This window comes from Clarias gariepinus, chromosome 3, assembly GCF_024256425.1.
Source record: "Clarias gariepinus isolate MV-2021 ecotype Netherlands chromosome 3, CGAR_prim_01v2, whole genome shotgun sequence".
NCBI lineage: Eukaryota > Metazoa > Chordata > Actinopteri > Siluriformes > Clariidae > Clarias > Clarias gariepinus.
The window spans coordinates 43,764,504-43,775,964 of record NC_071102.1 but is presented as its reverse complement, the minus strand read 5'-3'; the positions used below and the strand labels follow the sequence as shown (position 1 = coordinate 43,775,964).

The following is an 11,461-nucleotide window of genomic DNA, read 5'->3' as shown; positions in this document are numbered from 1 at the left end:
GTTTTTGTAACGTCTTAAAAGGGACAAAACAATGAAAGACATGGCAATGCCTAAGTTTAAATTATATTCAAATTTATTTAATTTCCTAATAGTAGGCATCTAATAGTGTTGATGCAATCCAGTGTCTTCTTGTGCCAGTCCCAAGTCTGGATAAATGCAGAGGGTTGTGTCAGGAAGGGCATCTGACGTAAAACATTCGCCAAATCAATGATGCGAATCACAAATATAATTCCCATCTTGGATCGGTCGTGGCCCGGGTTAACAACGATCGCCACTGGTGTTGTTGACCTACAGGGTGCTGGTGGAAATCGGGCTACTGTTGGTCGAAGAAGGAGAGAAGGAAGGCATGTTCAAAAGCAGAGAGAGAAGAGGAAAGACAAGAGTTTAGGAGTGATAGTAGGAACTTTGAATGTTGGGACCATGACATGGAAGGGAAGAGAGTTGGTTTATATGATGCAGAGAAGAAGGGTGGATATACTGTGTGTCCAGGAGACCAGGTGGAAAGGTAGCAAGGCCAGAAGCTTAGGATCAGGGTACAAATTGTTTTACCATGGTGTGGATAGGAAAATAAATGGAGTAGGAGTTATTCTGAAAGAGGAGTTTGTAAGGAATGTTCTAGAGGTGAAGAGAGTATCAGATAGGGTGATAAGTCTGAAGCTGGAAATTGAAGGGATAATGTTCAATGTTGTTAGTGGTTATGCCCCACAGGTAGAATGTGAGTTAAAAGAGAAGGAGAAATTCTGGAGTGAGTTAGATGAAGTGATGCAGAGCATCCCCAGAGGTGAGAGAGTGGTGATTTGTGCAGACTTCAATGGACATGTTGGGGAAGGGAACAGAGGTGATGAAAATGTGATGGGCAGGTTTGGTCTTCAGGACAGGAATGTAAAAGGACAGATGGTGGTGAACTTTGCAAAGAGGACGGAAATGGCAGTAGTAAATACTTTCTTCCAGAAGAGGCAGGAACATAGGGTGACATATAAGAGTGGAGGCAGAAGCACTCAGGTCGACTACATCTTGTGTCGACGTTGTAATCTAAAAGAGATCAGTGACTGCAAAGTGTTGGTAGGGGAGAGTGTAGCCAGACAACACAAAATGGTGGTGTGTAAAATAACCCTGGTGGTGAGAAAGGTGAAGAGGACAAAGGCAGAGCAGAGGACAAAGTAGTTGAAGCTCAGAAAGGAAGAATGTTATGTAGTCTTCAGTGAGGAGTTGAGACAGGCTATGGGTGGTCAGGAGGTGCTTTCAGTTGACTGGCAACTGCAGCCAATGTGATCAGGGAGACAGGTAGGAGGGTACTTGGTGTATCATCAGGTAAGAAGAAAGTGGACAAGGAGACTTGGTGGTGAAATGCGGAAGTCCAGGAGTGTATACAGGGAAAGAGGCTAGCTAAGAAGAAGTGGGACACTGAGAGGACTAAAGAGAGTAGACCAAACAAAGAGCATATGAGGACTTTTATGCTAGGCTAGACAGTAAGGAGGATAAGGTGGATCTGTACAAGTTGGCGAGGCAGAAAGATTGAGATGGGAAGGATGTGCAGCAGGTTAGAGTGATTAAAGATAGAGATGGAAATGTACTGACAAATGTCAAGAGGGTGATGGGAAGATGGAAGGAGTACTTTAAGGAGTTGATGAATTAGGAAAACGAAATAGAACAAAGAGTAGAACAGGTGACTGTTGTGGAACAGGAAGTAGCAAATATTAGTAGAAGTGAGGTGAGAAGGGCGTTGAGGAGGATGAAGAGTGGAAAGGCTGTTGGTCCTGATGACATTTCCTGTATGGAAATGCTTAGGAGAGGTGGCAGTAGAGTTTCTGACTAGTTTTTTTTTTAACAAGATCTTTCAGAGTGAGAGGATTCCAGAGAAAGGGAGGAGAAGTGTATTGGTACCAATTTTTAAGAACAAGGGAGATGTGCAAAGCTATGGCAATAATAGAGGTATAAAACTAATGAGCCAGACAATGAAGCTGTGGGAAAGAGTAGTGAAAGCTAGGTTAAGTGCAGAGGTGAGCATAATAAATAAATAAAAAAATTTAACAAATAAACCTGCACTTTACCCTTGAAAGGAATCGCGACAGAGCAGTGTTTCTGTGTAGAGCTGAGTGTGTGTGTGTCCTATGATGCGCACGCACACACACAGCAACAGAGAGAGAAAATGGATTTTTAACGTCTCTAATGTGACTTGCTTTTGCCTTACATGCGCTCTGAACACATGCATACAGACACAAAATGAAATATGTTTTACGCGCACACGCGTGGTCACAGTGTTATAGTAAATAGTACATGCGAGCACGGATGTTGATAATATCAGTAAGAGACGCGCACCAAGACCCAGCAGGGGAGACAATTACCCGATTTCGTATTTCTCTGCCTCCGCCATGTATCTTTCCTCTTCCTCCGCTCTTTTTTCTTTAAATCATTTTTGTTCTGCCCTGTCTATAAGGCGCTGAACTCTGCTAGCATCAGTGTGTGGGACCGAGTGTGTTCAAGTTCAAGTTCAAGTCGGCTTTATTGTCACTTCAACCATATACAGTTCGTACACAGTGAAACGAAACAACGTTCCTCCAGGACCAAGGTGCTACATGCAACATAAACTTACAACATAAATTAACAGAGAAGCTAAACTAGCTAACTAAGAGGCCTAGTTAGCTGGCTAGCAGAGACATGACAGATAGTCCTAACATAAATTACAACATAAATTAACAAAAACTAACTAAAGACTAACTAACTAAAAGACTATCTACAGGTTTTATAGACAACAGACAACATAAAGTGCACGTGCAAATGTGCAAACGAGCAACAACAAAGTGACAGTGCGACAACAACGACATATCAGAACATAAAATATGGTGTTGAGGTAGTAAAACATAGCAGCAAAAAGATTTGTGCAAAAAGTAATGAATATTGTGCAAAAGAGATAAACAGTGAGGCATTTACAGATGTGTGTACGATAGTTTGGTGGTGTAGGTCAGTGTGTCTCCGCTTGTGTTGAGTAGTCAGTCCAGTCTCAATGTTTTGATGTATTGATGTAGTTGAGTTAAGCTGAGTGATAATGTTTGTGTGTGTGTATGTGTGTGTGTGTGTGTGTTTATCAGTTCTGTCCCTTTTTGTTGAGGAGATGGATGGCTTGTGGAAAAAAGCTGTTGCACAGTCTGGATGTGTGTGCCCGAATGCTTCGGTACCTTTTTCCAGATGGCAGGAGTGTGAATTGTGTGTGAGAGGGGTGTGTCCGATCAACCACAATGCTGTTGGCTTTGCAGATGCAGCGTGTGGTGTAGATGTCTTCAATGGAGGAAAGAGAGACCCCGATGATCTTCTCTGCTGTCCTTACTATCCGCTGTAGGGTTTTGCAGTCTGATATGGCACAATTCCCAAACCAGACAGTGATGCAGCCGCTCAGGATGCTCTCGATAGTCCCTCTATAGAAGGTGATCAGGATCGGTGGTGGAAGCTGGGCCTTTCTCAGTCTTCTTAGAAAGAAGAGACGCTGTTGGGCTTTCTTGTGTAGGGAGCTGGTGTTGAGGGACCAGTTGAGGTCCTTCTCCAGGTGGACACCCAGGAATTTGGTGTTTTTCGACAATCTCCACAGAGGAGCCGTTAATGCTCAGCGGAGAATGGTCGCTTGTGCCCTCCTGAAGTCAACAACCATCTCTTTTGTCTTGTCAACATTTAGAGACAGGTTGTTGTTGTTGCACCAGTCCGTTAGCCTCTGGACTTCCTCTCTGTACGCTGACTCGTCGTTCTTGCTAATGAGACCCACCACGGTCGTGTCATCAGCGAACTTAATGATGTGATTTGAACTGTGTGTTGCTACACAGTCGTGAGTCAGCAGTGTGAACAGCAGGGGACTGAGCACACAGCCTTGTGGGGCCCCAGTGCTCAGTGTGGTGGTGCTGGAGGTGCAGTTCCCGATCCGTACTGACTGAGGCCTTCTGGTCAGAAAGTCTGGGATCCAGTTGCAGAGGAAGTTGTTCAGGCCCAACAGGACTCAGCTTTGTCCAAGTGTGTGAGGGCAAGATGGAGTGTAGTGGAGATGGCATCGTCCGTTGAGCGGTTAGGACGGTACGCAAATTGCAGTGGGTCCAGTAAAGGGGGCAGCAGGGTCTTGATGTGTCTCATGACGAGCCGCTCGAAGCACTTCATGATAGTGGGTGTAAGTGCGACAGGACGGTAGTCATTGAGACAGGACACAGTAGACTTCTTGGGCACGGGGACGATGGTGGTGGCTTTGAAGCACGTGGGAACGACGGCGCTGCTCAGAGAGATGTTGAAGATGTCGATGAGAACATCTGCCAGCTGTTCAGCACATTCTCTGAGCACTCTGCCTGGGATGTTGTCTGGTCCAGCAGCTTTACGTGGGTTGACTCTGCGTAGAGTTTTCCTCACCTCAGCTGTAGTGAGACACAGCACCTGGCCGTTCGGAGGAGGGGTGGTCTTCCTCGCCGCCACGTTGTTCTGCCTGTCAAACCGAGCGTAGAAGTTGTTCAGCGCATCTGGGAGGGAGCCGTCACCGTCACAGGCAGGTGATGTCGTCCTGTAGTGAGTGATGGCTTGTAAGCCCTGCCACATGCGCCGTGTGTCGCCACTGTCCCTGAAGTGATTGTGGATTCTCTGGGCGTGTGCGCGCTTTGCCTCTCTGATGGCCCGAGATAGTTTGGCCCTTGCTGTTCTGAGGGCCACCTTGTCTCCCGCTCTGAAGACACAGTCTCGGGTCCTCAGAAGTGCACGCACCTCCGCAGTAATCCACGGTTTCTGGTTGGAACGTGAGATGATGCTCTTGGAGACAGTGACGTCATCGGTGCACTTGTTAATGTAGCTGGTCACTGATGACGTGTACTCCTTCAAGTCAGTGAAGTCGCCGTAAGTTGCAGCCTCCCTAAACATGTTCCAGTCAGTGCTCTCAAAACAGTCCTGAAGAGCAGAGATGGCTCCTGATGGCCAGGTTTTCACCTGCTTCAGAACCGGTGTTCACTCTGCTCTGCGCTCAACAATTATCATTATTTTTTTATAATTAAATGCCTCCGTGTTGCGCGACACAACGGATCGATTATAAAATTCGTTGCCAACTCTTTTAATAATCGATTAGTTGTTGCAGCCCTGTGTCATATTATACAATAGAGATGTGTGTGTAGTCCTGTGGCCTTAATTCAAAAACAAAAAGAGAAGAAGAAGAAAAATGTTGGTTTAGTTTGAATATTAGGTCAAATATTTCTTATGTTGTTTTGTAAAAGGTTTAATATGTGCACGTAGCTTACGAGTTTTATGAATTAACTGCTGTGTCGAAGCGTAGTGCGCGGTTGATGTCAAGCAAATACTACCTGCATGACGATGACACAGCGAGCAACAGCTCCACCGGATCCGCGGGACTAATCTCTTATAAAGAGAGTCCCGTCAGGTAAGTGTGCATCCCAAAAGCACAACCAGCATACTGTATATTGTCTCAGGAAGCAACTCACTTTGACTGCCTGTATTTTTTTCCAGGGTTTTCAGCAGGAGGAAAGTGGGACCTCGCAAAGGGGGTGGGGCTTCCCACAGCAGCAATTAGACCTATTCCCAGACTCCAAACCCGACCGAGTTCCTCACATGTCAGTTCTGATGATATCACATGACGTTGTTGCTTTTATTAGTATTATTATTATTATTTAAACATGCAGTTTGATTGGGTTGTTTTTGTGTCTCCAGCCAGGAAGACTTTTACTTTTCAGGCTCCTTGCAGCACCGTGACCTCTGTGACCTCTTTAGACCAGCGAACTTCAGCTCAAGTGGATCCATCAGGATTCTCCTCTGGATATTCCTCAACAGAGGAAGGATACGGGCGGAAAAGCAGCGCCACACACAGTGCCCCCACCAACAACACCACTGCCGCCACCACCAACACCAGTAAGTGTTTTTTTTTTTTTTAAAAAACAAAAAGTGCAAGCAACTGAATATAGCAGGCTAAAATAAAGGAATGAATAAAGAACTCGGACCAGTATAGAGTGTATATAGCATGTGTTAGCTTAATCTCAGCGTCTTCCTGTTGCCTGTCTGGCAGTCTGTTCACTTCCCCTTGCTCACTCGTGTGCGGCTCAGGGTTGAGAATGAGGATGATGTAAACGTGTCCCATCACTAAATCGTTCAAATGTTCAGTATTCATCTTTCAGCTTTATTCTGTCTGTTTTGTTACCAGGCCCTGCTTATACTCAGTCAAAGGGATGGATGGGACACAGAGACATCCTGACTGCGCCAGTTGTAAGAAACATCCTGACTGTGCCAGGTGTAAGATACATACAGGCCTCCTACACACCACTCCTCTTAGAAAGCCGTCCAATTTACCACTCACACTTCGGTAAACCTTCAACATTTATTTCCTAATTTGTGTGTGTGTGTGTGTGTGTGTGTGTGTGTGTGTGTGTACTGTAGGTGTTGCAAATGGATATGCATAACCTAAAAATTTGAGTGAGGAAGTAAGTGTATGCACCTGCATTACTTAACCACTGTCCTGTAAGCCAGGTTCTTATTATAAAACAAACAAACAAAAAAAAAACATGTATTTGTCTCCACCTAGTGTCGACTCGGAGCATCATGGCCTGATTAAAGAGGAAACCCTCGGGATGCAGAATCAGATTTCTGAGCTGAAACTGGACGTGTCTAAACTTCACTCAGCCTCCGAGTACCAGAGTCGCACACTGGACGCCCAGGAAGCTCAAAACAGGAAGGTACGTTCTTGTATGTTGTCGTTTCAATATTAGCAGCTTGTTTTTACCGTATCGAAAGTAGATGTAAAAATACTAATTATTTTCTTTCTTTAGATAAAGAGGGAGCTCTCTGATTGGCTGCTGAACCAGCTGTCTGGTTCAGTCAATTCTGAGGGAGATGAAGTAATGCGCCCTGAGCTGCAGAGGGCGCTGGAGGACCTGGAAAAGAAACTACTGGACAGATTGGAACAGGAGCGGAGGGGAGAGGAGAGGAGAGATGTGTGGAGGACAGTGGGAGAGACGCTGCAAGAGGAAGGAGTGGGAGCAGTCAGCATAACGGTGCGTGTGTGTGTGTGTGTCTGCATATATGTGTGTGTATACATACATACTGTATAAGTGCTTACACATATAGTTTCCCACAGTAAATATAGAGTTCTTGTGTGTGTTTTCCCAGGCTATCTCTGAGCTGTTTTTATTACCTAAATTTGTCCTCTGTGTAACGTATGCACTGTCCTGTTTACATTGCCACTTTGTGACATGATAAATGTTGTTTTAATTTATAATGTCACAGGATGTTGAACGCATCGTGCAAAGGGCGCTGAGCCTCCACAAGGCTGATGGGATCGGCCTGGCCGACTACGCGCTGGAGTCTTCAGGTAGCCCATTAAACCCTGTGTTGAGATTAAACATGACCTGGTGTTTGAAAATCTGAAACAATAACCGATAATGTGGATCATAAAGTTGACTAATTTTTATTTCTATTTGTTTGCAGAACTAAAAAAAAGCAATAAAACACCCTTCTTTTTTTTAAGCATTTTGCTGAAGTTGCTAAAACTACTCCAGGGTTTTATGAGGAAGTTTATACAGTGTGTGTGTACAGTGCTTACTTAATTTGCAAGATTGATAAAAAAAACAAAAGCGCTTTTAATACTATAAAAGTAGATAGGTCCTGTACCCATGCTGTGTTTTAAGACTGCACTACATTAGATTGTAGTTTCTTCATTAATTTGTAAAATCTTACAAAGTGGTCGAAGCCATGCAGTTTTTAGACGATTCTTAACTGACTTGGATACCATCAAGGCAGAAAGTTTTTTAACTGCTTTACGTCTGAAACACTGGCCTCCCAGGAACTCCTTTAATGGCTTTTCCAAACGGCTGGAAATGCCGTGGAGCGACGTCAGGACTGTACGGGGGATGTGGCAATAACTCCCGGCCGAGTTCCTGTAACGTGAAAGTGATGCTGGTGAATGATTGTGTGTAAGGTTCTCACAGACAAACGCATCTCTTCTGTAAGTAAGGGTCAGGGGTAGCTCAGTGGTTAAGGCATTGGACTACGGTTCGGAAGATCCCAGGTTCAAACCCCACAACCACCATGTTACCACTGTTGGGCCCTTGAGCAAGGCCCTTAACCCTATAAGTCGCTCTGGATAAGAGCGTCTGCCAAATGCCTAAATGTAAATGTAAGTTGGATCAGACGTTCCACTCGCTGAATGTTCACAGGAATGACTGCAGTGTTCTCCGAGCCACCTCGGCCGGGATCGTCACTCACGGACGTACGGCCTTCTATAAAACGTTCTATAAACGCTCTAAAAATTTTCTGGTTTGACTTGAACACACTAGTGTTTTCATTTCTAAGAGATTAAATCCAACAGCTTTTAATAGGAAAAAATATATTTAGCTGTCCTCTCCAGAGTAAAGAAAGTACACATTTTGTCCTTTTTGTGCTTATTTTTTTAAGGAACAGAAAAGAGAATCTTGAATGTGCACTGAGCGTATAATGAATATAAAACCAGCTTTAGCACACTTTATAACAGCGCATGCACAGCGGCACCACCGCGTTTAGAAGCTCGTCTTTTTCACCCACTTTTTAACCGACGTATCTCCATATTTCACTTCCCCTCATTACTGCGGCCATCTCTTAGAGTCGAGTCTCTGAATAGAACGAGAAAACGCTCCGCTTTCTCTAATGCTGCTCGTGATTCTTTAAAAGCTTCCTGCTCAGTCAGGTTTTTTTCATCTTACACACACACACACACAAACACACACAAGAGCGTCACTGAAATCAGTGGTGTGCTCGCATAGTAAAAGTATTGTTAAAGTAAAATATTATTTTAAAATGCTGGTATAGGACCGTTATAAAAATTTTAGTACTGCGGTAGTTTTTAGTACTGGTACTGTGCTAGTACTGGTAGTACTGGTACACCATGAGACATTAATACAGAGTTAAAGATTTCAAAGTCAAAATTTCCAGTCGGAAAGTTCCTCGTGTCACATGTTGGTTCTGTACGTGCTTTAAATAAGTTTTCATTGCCACGCATTCAGAAATAAATAATGTTTTTGATTTGGTATCGGTGTTTTTGATTTGGTATCGGTGAACAAGTTCATGTTCAGATCGGATCACGTAACACCATTTTTCATAATACTTAGTGCTTCTTATCCTCGATTTATACTTTGTTTTTTGTAAATATGCATACACATTTATATTTTTATCAGATAAAAAAAACACATTTGCTAAATACAATTTTATTCCCTTTTATGTTTTAGTGTCCGGAACTTTTTCTGAATTCAAATCTTTCAACGATCTTAACTGTCATTTAGATGAAACTTGGCCAATTTAGATTTCACATGAAAAGACATAAACCATGAAAAAGTGTATTATTTTAAAATCCAAAATTGTTAAGATATTGCAACAATTTGACATAGTTATGGGCACTACAGATTTTTAGCTTTTCAAACTTTTACCAAAAAAACTATTTAAACAACAGTTTATACCATTTATACAGTGGGGCAAAGAAGTATTTAGTCAGCCACCAATTGTGCGAATTTTTCCACTTAAAAAGATAAGAGAGGCTTTTAATTTTCATCATAGGTATAACTTTAACTATGAGAGACAAAATAAAATAAAAAAAAAAATCAGAAAATCACAATCTAATTGCTTTCAACAAATTACTTAATTATGTTAAGCTCAGTTTAACACAATATCTTCATAAAAGCAGATCACTGGCTAGATTTTCTAGAATATTTTTCTTAAATATTTTTTTTAATCTAGGAGTGTAGTTTACTGTATACATTTTCTGTTCCATATTATCATAACAAGTTTTAATTTTGAGGTACATTTACATGCAGTGATTGAAAGATCATATTTTTTTCTTCATATTTACAATGCAAGCTACAGTACTTGTTCAGTTTAGCATTTCAGTTATTTATTTATTTATTTTTGTTAAAAAGCGCCTTACTAGACTAAGCTGTTTATCTGTTTTTGTAGATTAGAAATGTTTTTAAATGGGAAATAATATGTTTTAAAAGTAATAAAATCTTGATCAATTGTGTAGAAACATTTTAATATTTAAATCTGAAATATTCTTGTAACATCAAACTGTCAACTTTCTGTATATGAGCTAAAAATGAATTTTTGACGTAGAGAAAATATTTAAATTTTTGAATTGTTGCTCAAAGGTGTAAACTTTCAGACTTAGTTTTGTTGTTGTTTTTATTGTTGTTTTTATTTTAAAAAGCTGAATTTTCTGTATATTATGGTCATTTGCATTGCCTAACAGTGTTAACTTTTAGATTTTCATACCTGTACCATTAAGAGAAAAAGTAACAATATTACACAATTTTTTTTTATTTATAGTCAAATTGTTCCCCAAATGCGCTGTACTTGTATGTGCTGATTTAAACATTTTGCTAATTTTTAGCTAGAAGTAGTGTAACAGTATTAAGTTTCTGTTTAAAACATGAGCGTCTATTTTACCTCATAACTGATTTTAAATCTATTTTTGTATTTTTATTTATCGGATTTGGATCGGATTTAAAATGAATTTCTTCTGAATTGATCAATTTAAAATTTGATTTATAAAGTTCTGTACGTGGGTGGGTGTAACGTGTGGTTAAAAGACATGCACTGTGCTGGATTGTGTAATGAATTTCATTACTTTGTTCTTCTAAACTCCCCTGCTGGGACAGGGCAACATTTTAATATTTGTGTTAATTGTTTATACCCAAAGTGCTCCTTGTTACAGATAATTAAGCAGTCGGAATAGATATATGTTTGTTCATGCTTTCTTTATTGAAGAAGATCAATTTTCTTCTTTTAAAATTTCTAAATTGTACAATAATAAAACTTTTCACTAAACAACATAATGGATCGTTAAATGATTGTGTAATTACCTTTTTATTTCAACCAACTGTTCACCTTTGTTATTTCAGACATTCTGTTTAACATTACCCTAAGGACGTAATTGACGTCACAAACTCGAGCATAATACTTGAAAATATTACTTTCAGGCCAAGAATAATTCACTGCGATTGCAGTCAATGTGTAATTTCTGGGTGTTATTTTTTTTTATTATTATTATATTGATCTTTGCAGTATTTCTTATTTACAATCCAGACACCAACTAGACTTTTTCTTTCAGTTAGAAAAGGAAATAAGCAAGAATTACATGGAAGAGCTTTAAAGCATAACTCACTAACATTTTTTTTTAATTTAAAAAAAGTTATAAAATAAAAAGTTATATGGAAATTTTGGATGGCTGTTTTGAAATAAAATACCAAGTTGATTCACCTCCTACTGTTGTTTGTACTTTTCCTATTTTTCCCACAGTACACTATAAACACTCAGATTCCAGTTCCTGGATAACAAGACTGGAACCCGATTCGGTGATCCGCTGTGGAAGCTGTTGAGATTATTTTCTGCTCACCATGGTGGTAAAGAGTGGTTGTTTAAATTTACCTTTGCTTAAATTAATGTGGACATTTTACTCTGCACTCTCTCTTTCTTCTTGTTT

The 11,461-nt window shown here is 40.9% G+C and overlaps 1 protein-coding gene across 1 annotated transcript; it reads left to right on the top strand.

Annotated features, from left to right (window-relative positions):
* Positions 1-5,294: 5,294 nt before the first annotated feature.
* Positions 5,295-7,562, top strand: LOC128518720 (uncharacterized). Its single transcript, XM_053491960.1, has 8 exons — positions 5,295-5,384; positions 5,552-5,579; positions 5,677-5,874; positions 6,164-6,250; positions 6,640-6,692; positions 6,786-7,010; positions 7,243-7,327; positions 7,444-7,562. The coding sequence occupies exons 1-8, from the start codon at positions 5,295-5,297 to the stop codon at positions 7,560-7,562; spliced, it is 885 nt and encodes a 294-aa protein (XP_053347935.1).
* The last annotated feature ends 3,899 nt before the right edge of the window (positions 7,563-11,461 follow it).